This window comes from Podarcis tiliguerta (genome assembly GCF_965153285.1).
Source record: "Podarcis tiliguerta genome assembly, chromosome: 1".
NCBI lineage: Eukaryota > Metazoa > Chordata > Lepidosauria > Squamata > Lacertidae > Podarcis > Podarcis tiliguerta.
Window position 1 is genome coordinate 113,191,712 of NC_139534.1, and position 17,285 is coordinate 113,208,996.

General features: G+C 43.4%; 1 protein-coding gene across 7 annotated transcripts in view; it reads left to right on the forward strand.

Moving 5' to 3' along the window:
* RIN3 (Ras and Rab interactor 3) overlaps window positions 1-17,285 on the forward strand; it is a 72,661-nt gene that overhangs the window by 38,040 nt on the left and 17,336 nt on the right. For all 7 annotated transcript variants that reach the window (XR_014509843.1, XR_014509844.1, XR_014509845.1 and 4 more), the window contains 4 exons: window positions 371-443; window positions 5,095-5,186; window positions 8,416-9,870; window positions 12,721-13,029. Coding sequence is in view for 4 of the 7 variants with exons in the window: in XM_083435008.1 (XP_083291134.1) it covers window positions 371-443; window positions 5,095-5,186; window positions 8,416-9,870; window positions 12,721-13,029 (1,929 nt within the window). In the remaining 3 variants the exon portion in view is untranslated. The remainder of the gene's footprint in view (window positions 1-370; window positions 444-5,094; window positions 5,187-8,415; window positions 9,871-12,720; window positions 13,030-17,285) is intronic.

A 17,285-nucleotide genomic window follows, 5' to 3' on the forward strand; every position in this document is an offset into this window, starting at 1 on the left:
GAAGCTACTTCCACAATACCATACTAGGCTTGTGGAATGGTCCTGACACAATACGAAACCGTTTTTAAAATGCTGCCTCTGAACAACTGGGAAAGCAGAACTGAGTTTGGGAGATGAACCAGAGTGAAATATTTCTTTAAATAAACTGTGTATCTTTAGTTCCTTCACTGTTCCTTGCTAATTTCGCTGTACCGTATCTTATAAAAATGTATAAAATTTAGATTAACATTTTGCCATGTGAATGAGTGTTTTGCAATGCTTCCTTAGTTCAAATATGAAACGTTCACGTGCTCATTCCTTGAGGATTCATCAGCTTCCTGATTTATATAGAAACGTCCCTGATTTTTTTCCTCTCTTGTTTCTCAATCAGTACTGTATTTGGAAGGGTCCTTTCTCGTGTTTGAAGATATCTTCAAACTGATTGCATTCTACTGTGTCAGTAGGTAAGTTGGATTTATGTTTTCCGATTATGGTGTCTCTGTTCACATATGGGAATGTTCAATGGGGAGATTCTAGGACAACATAGCCCATCAAATTGGGTGATTGCTTACGCATCGCCAAAAAGAGAGGACAAAAAGGGCAGCAATCAAAAAGGGCACATTTGCATAACATTTGCATCTCTTAACAGGCATCCTTGCTTTTGGCTGTGGGGACATCTTGAAGACTTATTTATCCCAACAGGTCTATGCAGGTCTATGTTAAAAACTTTTTTGAGGAGCCATTCATTTAATGATTCTGCTGAGGTACTTCTAATGGTGTGTGTGCCTATATATTGCCCTGATATTTTGTGAGAGGCTAGCATATAAATCTTTTACAAATAAATGTGTTTTGCAACTGAACAAAACCAGAAAACTGTCACTGCGTATTCACTCCCTTTGTACGTGAATGTGAGAAGGCAAATTATGAAAGAAAGCTTCTCATTTGATGTTGTTGTTATTGGTTATATCTGTACACCACGCTGATAGCATGTTTCGGTGAACACAGAGCTGCTGCCACTCTTCCTCATAATGCTAAATAACATAGAATAATAGAATCGTAGAGTTGGAAGGGACCCTGAGGATCATCTAGTCCATCCCTCTGCAGTGAAGGAATCTCAACTAAGTCGTGCCCTCTGTTTCCTTGCCGTTATGCGACTTTGTTGGCTGCTGCTTGCAAGGGGTGGAAAAACTCTGAGCGTAGTGACATCAGTTCCCAAGTCTCTAACTGAACATCAATGGGGAGACATAGTGTGGGCACAAGTTCCTCTTAGTCTGGACAATGTACAATTGCTCAGTGACCAAAATCCAGCAGGGGTATAGGAGGCCTTGATTCAAGGGCATACATAATGCTTTCAGTTGGTGGGGGAGGGGCTGTTTGGCAAATTAATTTTTAACACACTCAGTAAAAATGACGTCCAAATTTATGTATGGATTTTCAAAAGAACAAAAGAAAGGAGGTAGGGGAAGGAGTGAGGGAAAATTCAAATAAGTGTCTTCTGAAATCAAGTATTCTGGCTAGCCTTGGGAATATCTGTGGTAAGTAAAATTGCCTGTCAATGAGAGTTGTTGTTGTTGTCGTCGTCATCATCTGTTTGTCTCGAATGACAATGGAGTGTGCCTCTGGGGGTGAAGTCAAACTGCTGTGTTGGCAGCACTGAAGGGACCTCCCCAAGACACAAGCCTGGGCAGGGTATATGGAGGTCCTGGGCTGCTCAGATGACAAGACCTTCCCCTTAGCCTTACTGATTGATGTGGTCCAAAGGTAAGCAGAGCCATATGCTTGGCACAAGCTTGGCTGCAGGAGTCGCCATAAGGAGGTGTACAAGGCACCACCCAACCACCCCAGGGACTCCACCCCGGAATTGTGTAGGGTTTACTCCTTAGTTTTACCTTCTCCTGAAAGTATACCACAGGGCAGTGGAGGTTTAGGATCAGAGTTTTCCTTCTCCTAAATGGGCTACCTTCCCAGGTTGACAAGCCCCATCTGTCTCTATGAGAGTATTTGCTAAAGAAAAGATTGTGTGGTTAATGTTAAGACTAAGGATAGGTGAGTATTTCAGCTTTGACTTCTCTCGGTTAATCATTTTTCCAGTACTCAGTTCTCCACATTTACACACCAGTTTGCCAGTTGTTGTTTTTTTAAGTCTCCCTGAAACTTCAGCAGCATTTTAGTGTGGATTTCTCTCTCTCTCTCTCTTTTTTTTATAAATATTTTATTCGATTTTACATACAAAACGACAAAGCAAAACAAAAACAACGAACAATACACCAAAAACATACAGAATTACACAAACATAACATACTACAGACAACAGAAATAAAAACAATCTTATCTTCATATTGATCTTGCATTAACTTGTTTCTCTGACTTCCCCGAGTCTCCCTTCCCTGTATTCCAATTCATACAATTTAACAACAAATCCCTTCCCTCTGTCATGTTTAACCTCCTTTCTTGATTTGAATGTCTTAATATAGCTTATTCAATACTTAGAACTTAAGATGTTGGGTCTTCTAATCTTTAAAGTTTTACTCCAATAACCTTATACATTCAATCTGATGTTATTTTAACATTCATTAATCTTGTAGTGTTTCTGTAAATAGTCTTTAAATTTCTTCCAATCTTCCTCCACCGTCTCTTCTCCCTGGTCTCTGATTCTGCCAGTCATTTCTGCGGATTCCATATAGTCCATGACTTTCATCTGCCATTCCTCCAGGGTGGGTAATTCTTGTGTCTTCCAATACTTTGCAATAAGTATTCTTGCTGCTGTTGTGGCGTACATAAAAAATATCCTGTCTTTCATACGTACCTCTTGATTGACCATGCCCAGGAGAAAGGCCTCCGGTTTCTTCGGGAATGTGTATTTAAACACTTTCTTCAGTTCATTATAGATCATCTCCCAAAAGGTCTTAATCCTTGGGCATGTCCACCAAAGGTGAAAAAAGGTACCTTCAGTTTCTTTACATTTCCAACATTTGTTATCGGGCATATGATAAATTTTTGCTAGTTTGACTGGTGTTATGTACCATCTGTATATCATTTTCATAATATTTTCTCTTAAGGCATTACATGCCGTAAACTTTAACCCAGTGGTCCATAACCGTTCCCAGTCGGCTAGCATTATGTTGTGACCCACATCTTGTGCCCATTTAATCATTACTGATTTCACTTCCTCATCCTGTGTATTCCATTTCAGCAGCAGATTATACATTCTTGACAATATCTTAGTTTTGGGTTCTAGCAATTCTGTTTCCAATTTTGATTTTTCCACCTGGAAGCCAATTTTTCTATCCAATTTATATGCCTCCATTATCTGATGATAATGGAGCCAATCACGGACTTTACTTTTTAATTTGTCAAAACTCTGCAGTTTCAATTTATCTCCATCTTGTTCTAGTATCTCCCAATATTTTGGCCAATTGGCCTCCATATTGAGTTTTTTAACTGCTTTTGCTTCCATCGGAGATAACCACCTTGGAGTCTTGTTTTCAAATAAATCCTTATATCTAATCCATACATTAAGCAATGCTTTCCTTAGTGTGGATTTCTCTCCATGTGTACATTTTTGTATGCCATCTTGCCTAATTCAAACATTTTTGCAATGCATTTTTTTCCTAATACAGTATGGGGGCCTTTTAATTGTTTCTTTCAACAATACAGGCATTTTAATGCACATTTTACTTTAAGATGTGCATTTTTGTGTACATTACTTGGCTGGAGAACCACACTGCAAGAGTTGGAGAAGTGAAATTTTCAAAAGACGTCTGTGTTTGGGTTCGTGAATTAGGAATATTCACCCTTAAATGAAAATTGAACTTAGTTCCTCCCTCATCCCTAGTTAAGGCCAACAGTAGCTGAAGGGGAGAGGAAAGGCCATCATGAGTTCATCTCTTAGCTATCCTGGGATCTGTCAAGGCAGGCAGTTTGCTCAGCACTCGTGCCAGTCATGTGAAAGAATGATTTCCTGCGGTGCAGAGAAACTACAAGCCAAGCGAGCTATTTGAAACTCAGCTGTTCCAAGCTGTTTTTAAAAGAAGGATAATTGACTTTGGGTTAGCAATAAAAAGAGCCAGACTTCCTCTCCACCCCACCCTCACCATCTCACAGGACCAGTACTATGAACTCTCCTGTGGGAAGGATCCCAGGAGACAAATGCAGGTCAGCAAAGGTCACATCAGAGCCTGCTTCAGTTAGATTACCCTCCTGTGCCATTTTACAACCTACTGGCCTGCAGGAAATATGCTGATGGCTTGTTCTATGTTGATCTGAGTCTTATTCGCACGACACTCTAAACCAAATAATTGCTCAGTGCAAATGTGTGGGATCCCAGAGAAGAGCTTGCGGCTGTTTCACTCCTCGTAGGAGGTAAAGAAGCTATTGTTTTCTGCTTTGCCCTGTATTTATCGCATGCAGAGCTGTTTCCATTATGCTGTAGTTCATCTTCTACCCAAAACTATGGTATTCGACTAGCTGGCGGCTGTGGTAAAAGTAGATAACTTCCATAAATTAATTACTGAAGTTACATTGTCATTATGTCATTTCAATGTTAAGAAAAAACATGGAACGTAATCAATTACATGTTCTCTGGGTTGATTTCTGTTCTGGACATGCACATAGGCAAACAGCAGATTCTGCTCCATTTCTGTTTTCTTTGGTATTCTCTGACATCCCTAACTCCTTCCTGGTTGTTTTGCTGCTGTGCCACACTGAGCTAAGCCAAAGTTTGACCTAGCTTGTCGCCCAAACCTAAACTTGTAGTCTAGCTCTCTTGGGCAAACCATGAGCTGTAAGCAAGGCCCCATGGTTTATGGCTCATGGTTTGTCCAGGAGAGCAATAACAGGAACCCAGGCCTGGCTTATATGTCAAAACGTGGCTGAAGAGCCTTGGGACACAGGTGGACTTTCTCCCCCATCCCTGCTTGAATCACTCTATGATTCAGAATATAAACTTATTGTAAATGCGTTTCCATTGAAATTATTGCAAATTATTTCGAAGCACTGCATCTGTCTAGAATAAGAAATGAAATAATGCAGAACTAACCAAGCAGCTTTTATTCCCTACCAAGCCACATGCAACTTTGAATATATTTATTTATTCATTTCTTTTCCACTTCCTAGAGATTTGCTTCCCTCCACGCTAAAGCTGCCACAAGCGATATTGGAAGCCAATAGTGTCACAGATCTAGAAACCATCTCTAGTCTGGAGATAGGTAAGTTGTGTTGGAGACCCCTGGCAACTTCTTACCCCAAACCCTAAATGATGGGTTCATTATTTGGATGTACACCTAAGGCTTCGAGTCCTATGCACAATTCCATCACATGCCAGAATTCTCTCTTGCTTTGCAGAATTCACTCCCAAGAGGTGGGAGTGTTCTGCAAAGCATTCCTGTTTGTCATCCCTGCTCAAGGGCCTTGTATCTCCTCCTCTCCACCCTTGGTGAGAGGGAGGAGTGCTTTGCAAGGTGGCAGAAGCGATGGGGCAGGTGGGGTGCCACCTCTTGTACTTTCCTTGCCTAAGGCAGCTGTTTTGCCCTGCCTCCTCAGTGGGCTGTCTCTGTAGAAGCATAATGCCTCCAACCAGGGAGGCCAATCATAGTCATCATGGCTAGTAGCCACTGATAGTCTTATCCTCCATGAATTTGTCCAGCCCTCTTTTACAGCCATTCAGGTTGGTGGCCATGGGAGTCCCATAGATCCACTATGGTGTGTGTGGGAAAAGTACTTTCTTTTACCTGCCCAGAGTCTCCCTGCACTCATCTTCATTGCATGCCCATGCATTCTAGTCTTTTGTTTTGATCAAGATTAGTGTGATGTGGTTGAGCATAAGATATCAGCTGGAAATACTTGGTGCAAATTTAATCTGAGCCGCATTTTTGCAGATAGACTGGCCACAACATCCTATGAGACTGGCCTGGCCTACAAGATTGTTGTCAGGGTATTGAATTAACATCCAAAATGACCTTTGAGCACTTGAAATTATTTCTAGGACACATAGAAGATATACACTGTATTGTGCTTCTTAGGCTAGTAAAAACCTAATCAATTCAGAGAGGAGGTGATGGCAGGTAGCAAACAAGAGTTTTCTTTTCCAAAAGGAAAGATTTCGTAATCTACAATGCTTATTTCCACTTCCCCCAGAATCATGCCTGTCTTAGGAGGAGGAATTCCCCGTTTCATTCTGACACTTCGGAGATATCTGCACACAGCCCTAGGCACAAATCATACTTCTGCAACAGTATTTGTTTAATGCTACTTTATATGCAAATACTCTTGTACGATAATTTCTGGGTCTCTACTTTAGGATGGGATTGAGACTTCTTTTGTTTGTCAGTTTGTGCATAGACTTTGGTAGAGGGAACAAAGTCCATCTTTTGTGGGGCCCCCAATATAAAATTACAGACTATTAAAAAAATGAACAACTTAATCCAGACCAGACACAGGTATTCAGCAGGGCAGGGAGGGAGATTTGCTTATTTGGAGAAGAGGGTACAGCTGGGTTTGGATGGGGTTCCACTTCCCTGCAAGAACCAGGTTTCTGGTTTGGGGGTCCACTTGGACTTGGCCCTATCTGTGGAATCACAGAGGGGAGCCTGTGGCTAGAATTGCCCTATATTTGCTAAGATTAGTATGCCAGCTACAACCCTATTTAGAGAGATCAAACCTTGGCTCAGTAATCCATGTTGAGGATAGACTACTGTAATGCACTCTACGTGAGGCTGCCTTGGAAGACAGACAGGGAAACCTTTACTGGTACAGAATGCTGTTCCTAAACTGCCAGTACACATGGCAATTGGAGCACATATACACCAATACTGTTCCAGTTTCACTGGCTGCAGGTGCATTTCTGGGCCCAGTTCAAAGCGCTGATTTTGACCTTTAAAGGCTTAAACGGTTTCGGACAATCTTAGCCAAATGGCCACCTACACCAATACAGACCAATTAAGATCTGCCTCTGAGACTCTGCTCATATTCTCATGGCATGGCAAGTTGATTTGGCTTGCACAAGAGATAGGGACTTTTCTGGCATGGCCCCCAGATTCTGGAACTCCCTCCTCACAGAAGTGTGTGTGGCCTCAATATTGCCAGTGTTTAAATTAATCTTTTAAAAAAAATAATAACTCTCTTTTGACTCACATTCTCTTAAAGGTTCTCTCAGAATTGGTTATTTTGGTATAGATGGTTATGCCCTTAGGGTGGCAATTTATACTGATGTTTGTAAACGTTTTTAAATGGCATAGCTTTTTAAAAGATTGTTAGCACAATTGCCATTTTATGTTAGAATTTATATACCTGCTGTTTTACAGTGTTGTGAGCCACTCTGGGTGGTGTACGCATATAGATGGATTTATAAATAAATAAATATCAGAAAACGAAATTCAGAATTAGTAAAAGGCATAACACAGGTTGGTTTTGCTATGTAAATAAAACAACTCATTAACAAATATACCATATTTTTTGCTCTATAAGACTCACTTTTTCCCTCCTAAAAAGTAAGGGGAAATGTGTGTGCGTCTTATGGAGCGAATGCAGGCTGCGCAGCTATCCCAGAAGCCAGAACAGCAAGAGGGATTGCTGCTTTCATTGCGCAGCGATCCCTCTTGCTGCTCTGGCTCCTGAGATTCAGAATATTTTTCCCCCTTGTTTTCCTCCTAAATGTTCTATCAATTCAGTTATAGTATACTGAGGAAGACAAAAAACTTATTCAAGGTGACATCTAAATGTTGCTTTTTCATCACTCAAAGCATAGTATTTTGTACTTTGGAAAAAGTGGTGCTTTCCCTTCAATAACACAGGGGTTACTGTTTTGCAAAAGGTAACGGTTGATTAATGGCTATATTTCTTTAGCTGGTACACAAACACTATATTATCTGTGTGTGTGTGTGTGTGCGCGCGCGCACGCGTGTGTGTGCGTGTTTGCGTGCACGTGGCTGTGGTTTTACATGACAAACCCTACAACTCTTGTGTACAGCAAAATCTACCCTTTGAGCTCATCCTTACCCCACTCTGAGTCAAACTACACACAACATTAGACACATGTCTAAGCAAGCATGTTTAATGTAGCTGCTTTTATTGTACAGTAAGATCTAGTTTGGGCCTCTGACCTCAACCATGTTCTCAGTCTGCACTGGGTTTTCTGCTTGGGGAAAAACTCCACCCTATTCCTTGCTGCTATTTGCCACCCCTACCCCCGGGTAATGTTTGCAGTAAACAGCACTTTTGGCGAAACAGCCATTTTCAGGTAATACTATTGATTGTATATGAGGATTCTGCTTGGTTTGACCTTTTTAAAGGCAGCACTGTCTATCCAATACAGAATAATGCATATGTTCAATAAACATTATGCAATACAATTCAGTTAAAGGACTTCAGTCTCTTCCTGCCCTGCACTTGATTATTTTCTTTTAATTCTCATGGTTTTTGGTTGGTTTGTTTTTGCAGGTTTCTGGGACTCCGCTTTAAATCAAAGGCGGGGAGGGCAGTTCCCTCACTCTGTGAAAGGTCTTGCTTTTGCCACAGCTCAAGCGAAAAAGGAGGGGGAAACTACCCAGTGTTTTGCAAGCAGCACAGACAATTGTTCATGTGAAATTGAGCTGTCAATAGGAAATGACAGGCTGTGGTTTGTAAATCCTATTTTTATAGAGGAGAGAAGCAACCAGTTTCCCCCGGATGTTCCTCTTCCTCCTCCTCCTCCTCCTCCTTCTCTAGAGACTTGCAGGAAAGATCCTTCTTTTACTAGCGCCACCGTGACAAGGCCTCCAAAGAGGTCTCCCAGCCGCCGCCCGCCGCCGCCACCTCCTCATGCTGTGAAGCAGCCTGAAAAGTCTCCCATGACCACTTCTGAAGAGCTTCGGGATCTGGAGAAAAACAAAAAGGAAATGAAAACTGAAGTTAGCAAAAGCAAGGAAGATGATGGGCGGCCGTCTTTGTCTCTCAGCGATTCTTTTACCACAAAGAAATGCATCCCGCCTTCCATTCCGCCAAGGAGGTGCATATCCGAGAGATATTCTGGAAAGGGCTGCTTTGAAAAATCTGAGAAATGTCCAGCAGCAGGTGGAGAACTGGTGGGAAAACGGAGCAGTGGGAATGAAGGTTGCATTTCATGTGCTGTTGAGCCTCCAGAGGTGTTTGAAGAGGTTTCGGAGAAAGATCCAGCATCATGTCAAGGGGGGGAGCCCAACAGCGAGGCCAAGAACCAGCTGGTGGCTGAGCTGCAAAAGAAGCCCTCAGAGAAGTCGGCAGGGCCTCCTATCCCACCCCCAAGAAAGAAAAGGATCTCACGACAGGAGTCATCCGCCAGCTCTTGCCATTCAAAACCAGTATGTGCTGAAGAGTCAGAATTGCCAGTTCCAAAAGGAAAGGGAAAGCCAGTAAAAAAAAGTTGCTCCAATGCAAAAAGGGAATCAAAATTTGCCCGTCAGCCTCTTAGCTTCTCAGATCTTGAAAGTTCTCATGACTCACTGGACAGCCCAGTAAGCAACGTGGGGGCTCAGACACCAGCCTCTGAGCCAGACTCCTATTCCACCAGCAGCACTGAGGATGAGCTAGAGCTGGTGACCAGCCCGTCGGTGAAGAAGACCCGTTCCATGATATTAGGCAGGGCCAAGAACCGCCTGTCCATGGTCAGCCTGAGCAATGTCTTCACGGCTTTCCTGTCCGCTGACCGAAAGCTCCAGAAGAAGATTGTGGAGCTGGCCCAGGATAAAGACTCTTACTTTGGCCACTTGGTGCAGGACTATAAAGTATACAGCCTGGAGATGATGGCGAGGCAGAGCTCCAGCACTGAGATGCTGCAAGAGATCCGCTTAATGATGACCCAGCTGAAGAGCTACTTAGTACAAAGCAGGGAGATAAAAACCTTTATGGACCAGGCTGTTCACACGGATGAGCAACTAGGTAAGAGCTTCCGTTTTCTATTCTTCTTTTGAGTGCATGGCTTCCTCAAGAGGCAAATCAAGGTGAAAACATGATGCATCAAAATAACACATTATCAGGAGAACTGGCACAATAAAATAGTTGTATTTGTCAGCCATTGGCTGACATACAGACATCTATGGTTATTTACAGGGTTATTTACTATTTTTTCATGTCTATTACCAGGTTACCAAAGCACTGACAGAGCTCTCAGGCTTTTTATTTAGTGTTTATGTTTGTAACTCACCCTTCTTTCCTACATTCAGACTGGAATGCTTGAGGCTATCCCATTTTATCACTTATCCCCAGGCCACTTATCCCCAGCTTCAGTGCTTAAAACACCATCCATTGCATCACAACACTAGAAACTCTATCCCAGCCTTCCTCCACCTGGTACCTTCCAGCTGCTTTGGACTATAACTCCCATCATCCCCAGCTAGCACTGCCATCCAAAATAATTGGAGGGCACCTTCACCATCACCTGTGACATTTCTGTGCCGCACGTGTGTGAAGCTCCTTTCTACATATTCAGCAAAGAAATCAAGCTGGTTGGTGGCAGAGTCAAGGACTGCTTCAGTCAGACTGAACGGGCAAAGGCACCAGAGTGGACTTATGCCACATGCCAGATGAAATTTGGCCATGGGTATGTTCTGGCCACAGGCTGAGGCTGGGGGCATCCTTCTCTGAGAGAAGGAGAAACTTAATTCACGGCCCTCATATAAGAGCTCTTCTGCGGGATAGCTCAGTCAGTAAAGCGAGACTTAATCTCAGGGTCATGGATTCAAGTCCCACTTCGGGCAAAAAGATTCCTGCATTGCAGGGGGTTGGACTAGATGACCCTCGTGGTCCCTTCCAAGTATATGATTCTAGGTGTATTTCATGTGTTTCAGTGCTTACTCCTGTGGTCCTGTTCTTCCAGCTATCACAGATACCCTGGCCAGGATCCAACACAGGATTATAGGCCCTGTAGAGGTGACAACAGGACAGGCGTGATGCAATTTGCTGTGCTTTTGCAAGTTTGATGGAAAGGCGTTTCTTTGGGTGTTTTTGTTCACTTGCTGGATGTTAAGCAAGAGTTGGGCAATAGCCTCGGAAGGCCATGAACAAGAGTGACCCGAACTAAAGAATATGCAGTTTCATGCTGCTGGATGTAATCAGTTCCAGCATTGCAGAGATTTGCATTCAGCAGAGCTGTAGAAGTCAAAACAGCCACCATCTAGCCTTATACGGAAATGAAATTTTTCAAAAAGTTGCTGCAACTTACATCAATCCTGGTAGGCCATCTTTCTACACGTTGTCAGCACTTCCTCCTGGATGTCCTCTCCCCTTTCCAGCTGAACACAGCGAAATTATGCCTGTCATTTTATTTAAACTCACATTGAGAAATTCCTTTTCTTTTATCCTGAGCATGCCAAATTGGGATTATCTTCTGCCTCACTTTCCCCTTCACATCCAGACCCAGTTCCACGGTGTGATTTTTCTTCCCTAACATTTCCAAAATCCATTCTCCCCTCAGCACCTATTGCTAAAAAATCCTTTATCCATGCTGTGAACATATTTCATCCAAATAACAGAAATTCACTCCTCAACAGCCTAGTTCCTTCTTCTCCTCTTCCTTCCCTTTTCCCAGCAGTTCACTTTGCTAGATTCATCTTTGCCTTTGGTCATACATTATGGGTAAAACTTGTTGAAGACATTCATGGATTTTTCCTGTTCCTGTTCCTGTTGTTGTTGTTTGCATGCCAAATTGGCTTCTAAGTGATTTACAAGCATATAATCAATTATAAAATTCTTACATAATTAAAATGCACAGTAAAACAATTCCATCGAAACATTAAAATAGCCATATTTAAAATATACAATAAAACAAACCTGTCAAAAAGCATAACAATTGCACAGTTTAAAAAGTAATTAAAACAGTTGGATCAAGAAGTTCAGGTGAACATTTGCCTAAACAGGTGTGTTTTCAAGGGTCAACGGAATGACAATACGGATGAGGCCTCTCGTTTTTCTGCAGGAAAAGCATTCCACAAGACTGGTGCCACCAGTGAAAAAGTCCGCTTCCATGTTCCCAGTCTGGGGGCCAGATTCCATTTGGATGCTGTTCAAAATGGCAGCAGTTTGTTGGGTCAAAACCAAGAGACATTGTTATAATTATTTAATTTATTGCCTACCCTTCACCCTAAGGCCCCAGGGTGGGCTACAATTAAAAAACAATAATATAAAAACTTACAGTTAAAAAATAGCAGTTTCTGCTGTTATGTTAGGCCTAGCCAGAGATCTCTGTGAACTGGCTAGACTAGGCCCCAAAACCACATTTGTTTGTTTTATTTGTTAAATATGTATGCTACCTTTCCAATAAATGGTGCTCTAAGTAGCAAGTGTATTGAGGCTTATGAGGGTCAAGGCCAGAGCTTCCAAATTTCCAGGGCAAAAGGATGGTCATATTCTTAAGTAAGGAAGCACTTTAGTCAACAACAACAACAACAACAATAGTTACAATGTGCTAATTTTATTTTAACATGGAGTTTCTAGGCTCCAGAGATCATTACCTGCCATCACCAAAACTAAATCTCTCAAATTTGACTATAAATTCCAGAAGGAATTTTCATTAATATGCACAGGGGCAGGGGAAAAGGGATTAAGAACTACTAAGGTTAAATATTTTTGTCAATATTTTCATACCTTTTGGTAGTATGACTGGACAGGTAGAAAAAAAATACATACTGAGGGTAAGTTGCATGAATGTCTATCCAGGCTGGCTTTATGAGGCTGATTTCTCACATATCCCTTTTCTATCTTATGTTTCCTCACTCCACTTCCCAACTCCAGAGGTGATTGTCGAGTCAGCTTTGCACAAGTGCGTCTTGAAGCCTTTAAAAGACGCCATCAATACCTATCTTAGGGAAATCCACAGCAAAGATGGATCCTTCAAGCTCCTGAAAGAAAACCAGCAAGTCATACAAAACACAACGACCACTGACTTGGGAGTCACCACCAGTGTGCCTGAATCCACATTGCTGGAGAAAATCCTGCACAAATTCACAACCATGCACAAGGCCTACTCTCCAGAGAAAAAGATTAGCATCCTACTGAAGTCCTGCAAACTCATCTACGACTCTATGACTCAGGGAAACCAAGGTACTGTACAACCACCCTAAAACTTCTCTTTCTATAGATAAGTATCACAGTATGACAACTAGTTCTGAACTGTATTGCTAAGCATGTCATAGCTTGTCTGAAACCACTGCTAAAGCTTCTGGCAGTGTTTGTTAATGGAGACCAAAGCACAAAAAGATATTTGGTCAGGCCCAGGAAATAGTTTCATTCAGCACAGCAGGGGCAGTTGCAGGAATTAGGGTGGTGGTAGCAGCACCTTCAGAAGCAAGCAATGAAAGCATTCAAGAATATTGCGTGTAAGGAAGGCATTTTGTCAAAACATGTTGGGACCCCAGTTGTGTTGGATTAAGTTGGCCTTCCCCAACTTGGTGCCCTCCAGGTGTTTTGAACTACAACTCCCATCATCCCCATCCAGCAAAGCCAATGGCTGGGGGTGATGCGATTTTTACTCCAAAACAGGAAGAGAACACCAGGCTGGGGGAAGGGTGAATTAAGTGTTTTCCTGCAGTGCTATTCTCTTCTCTGTGGCTGTTATTGGTGACTGTATTTCTATGGAAAGAGAGACCTTGTGCTCCCTGTTTTGAGCTTTTTTAAAAAATCACAGCAGCCCAGGTAGGGCAGGGAATATCTTTCTTTTAGCAAAGGAATGTAGTAATACTGACAAAAGACTGGAATACAATAAGAATAGGCCTAGCACAGGAAATGCAACTGTGAGATTAAGGAGATACGCAGCTATGTCTCTATGCGTGTTTTTGTGTACATATTCAACTGAAGACATTGAGAGCCCAGAGATGATGATGATGTCGTCTCCAAGTTGCTCAGTCTGTTTACATGGTTCTCCTTCCCCCTGTTTTATCCTTGCAGCAGTCCTGTGATGTAGGTTAGACTGAGTAATGATATCTGGCCTAATGCATACCCTCCAACACTTTGAAGCCCAAATCCAGGACACCATCTTCCCAGATGCCGATGTTGAGGTCCGTTAATCGGGCCCAAGCTGCCTTGGTCACTGAAAGGCCAATAAATGCCATAGACAGAAGAGATTCCCATAACCACTTGTTTATTCCGCTGAGTAAAACAGAGCGGGCAAGCCACACTCACCAGTGTGATGGTGAAGCCGCCACAAATAGCCTTTGTTCATACTTTTTATAGGCATCCCCTCTCCCTTTCCCCCTTTTGAGGTTCCTTGCGCTGATCGAAATAGGACACCCTGGCTGGAGACCTTGAAGGGGAGAGCTGCCTGGCAGAGGGAGGTTTTCCTGAAAATCGCCTAGCAACATTATCTGGTCTTCACATATTTGTGGCTCACCCTCCTAAATTCAAAAGCAGGAAGTTTTTTTTACAGAAGCAAAATGGCATCAGTTAGACTAACCCAGGCATAGGCAAACTCGGCCCTCCAGATGTTTGGGGACTACAACTCCCATCATCCCTAGCTAACAGGACCAGTGGTCAGGGATGATGGGAGTTGTAGTCCCAAAACATCTGGAGGGCCGAGTTTGCCTATGCCTGAGCTAACCAAAAAACAGTACGAGAACATGCCTTTGTGGCTTTTCCTGAGACCCCACACCATATTCCCATTTTTTATCACAAGAACACAGTGGCCATTTGGGTTGCCATGATCTCATGCAATTTTGTGCCGCAGCTTCCCCACCACCGAAAAAAGTGGTTTTTTAGGCACACCCAAAACACCCAATGCGTGTTCTGGGGTGCCACACAAGATTGTGGCCCCAGAAAATGCATTTTCCCAAAGGAAATCATGCAAGCCAAAATGGATGTCCCAGTTTTTCCAGGACACTTGCAAAGTATGCTAAGGATGCAGTGAGGTTCATGGCTGAGTCGGGATTTGAGCTCTACATGTCTGCTCAGAGTTCAATGATACTTACACCTAGGTAAGTGTTTGTATGTGAGGGACGCGGGTGGCGCTGTGGGTAAAAGCCTCAGCGCCTAGGGCTTGCCGATCAAAAGGTCGGCGGTTCGAATCCCCACAGCGGGGTGCGCTCCCGTTGCTCGGTCCCAGCGCCTGCCAACCTAGCAGTTCGAAAGCACTCCCGGGTGCAAGTAGATAAATAGGGACCGCTTACTAGCGGGAAGGTAAACGGCGTTTCCGTGTGCGGCTCTGGCTCGCCAGAGCAGCGATGTCACGCTGGCCACGTGACCCGGAAGTGTCTCCGGACAGCGCTGGCCCTCGGCCTCTTTGAGTGAGATGGGCGCACAACCCTAGAGTCTGTCAAGACTGGCCTGTACGGGCAGGGGTACCTTTACCTTTACCTTAAGTGTTTGTATAGGATTGCAGCCTGAATTTCTGTAGGGCTAGTACACTCCCTGGATAGGGTGATATCCAAATGATTTGCTTAAAGACGCTTGTAAAGTGTTTTGAGATCCATGAATAGGAGTGGTCTGTTGTTTAGTCATTTAGTCGTTTAGTCGTGTCTGACTCTTCATGACTCCATGGACCAGCGCACGCCAGGCACTCCTGTCTTCCACTGCCTCCCGCAGTTTGGTCAAACTCATGCTGGTTGCTTCAAGAACACTGTCCATCCATCTTGTCCTCTGTCATCCCCTTCTCCTTGTGCCCTCAGTCTTTCACAACATCAGGGTCTTTTCCAGGGAGTCTTCTCTTCTCATGAGGTGGCCAAAGTATTGGAGCCTCAGCTTCACGATCTGTCCTTCCAGTGAGCACTCAGGGCTGATTTCCTTCAGAATGGATAGGTTTGATCTTCTTGCAGTCCATGGGACTCTCAAGAGTCTCCTCCTCCACAAATGATTGATTGATTGATTGATTGATTGATTGATTGCCTCGTTGTGCTATGGAACCAAGGGAGAAGCAAACCCATGGGCAGAGCCTTCATTCCTTTATGAAGGTCTGGGCAGGGTTCCAATTCCTTTTAACTCTGCATTCAATTATTTAATACCAATTTTCGTCCAAGCGCTGGAGCCCAACCAGAGGCTGATGCTGCAGATAGTTTCCCTAGACTGTAATAGCATAGGGGCTTGTAGCACTGGAGAGGGCTTATTTTTAAGCCTCTTATAGATATTTATGAAACAAATGTTTCATGTCATTGAAAAATAGAAATAAATGGGGGAGGCAAGCTGGATTTGGAATAGGCAATTCTACCTTGAACAAGTGAGAGCATTTCCAATGTCATTGAAGCAACCGTTGAAGGACCTCTGGCTGTTTCTGAGCTCTGTGGTGCGAGCCAGGGGATGAATGTAAAGGAGACAATTGAGTTTGCACAGAATTTCTCTCTTTCTCTTTTTCTTCCCTCCCTCCCTCCATAAAAACAGAAAATATTGAAATCTTGCATGCATTCCAAGCATTTTCCATATAAAATGTTAGTTTATAAACATTTGGGAGGTTTTTCAAAAGAACTGGAGGAATAGAATCATAGAGTTAAAAGGAATCTTGGAGGCCATCTGTTATAATCAAAGCTAGATGCACAGTCCAGGCTGCAACTACAGCATCTCTGACAGATGCCCAACTTCTGCTTTAAGTGCCTCCAGCAAAGGAGAGCTCAAGACAGTCTTATCTGCTTTTGAGAAGCACTTAGTGTTAGGAAGTTTCTCCTAGTGCTCTAGGTGAAATCTGCTTCCCTGCAACTTCCGCCTTTTGGTTCCACAGTGGCGTACCGTGGGTTGTCAGCACCCGGGGCAAGGCAAGTAATTTGCGCCCCCTAACCCGTGGATTTGCGCCCCCTAACCCTAACCCCCAGATGTTGCGCCCGGTGCGGCCGGCCCCCCCTGCACCCCCCACGCTACGCCACTGGGTTCCAGTTCTTCCTCTGGAGGACAAATTTTCAGAGGAAAATGCTATTCGCTCGGAGCCGCAAGAAGGGAGAATGCTCACGCACTCAGATCTTGCTTGCAGGCCTGCCAGAGGCCACTGTGAGGACAAGATGCTGGGCTTGATGGGTCTTTAGCCTCTGGTCTTATGATGCTGGACACAACATTTTTACAACACATCACTAAAATGATCCTATGATTGATCCACCAGTACAGACAACTCCCCATTTATGCAGGGGCTACATTCCGAGGCACCATACGTTTAAGTGAAAATGTGTATATTTGAAACGCCATTGAAAAAACCTGCAAACACCTGTTACATCCCTACCCCCAACCCTTTTGTGACATTTTTGGGTCATTTCCAGGTTCGGCAAGATGTGTGTGTGCACAGTTGCTCACATATCGGATGCACCTAAAACAGTCGCTACCTGTACTAAATATTTGCGCACGTAATAAATACATTGACATTTTTCTCTCTTACTCTTACTGTTTCCTGAACC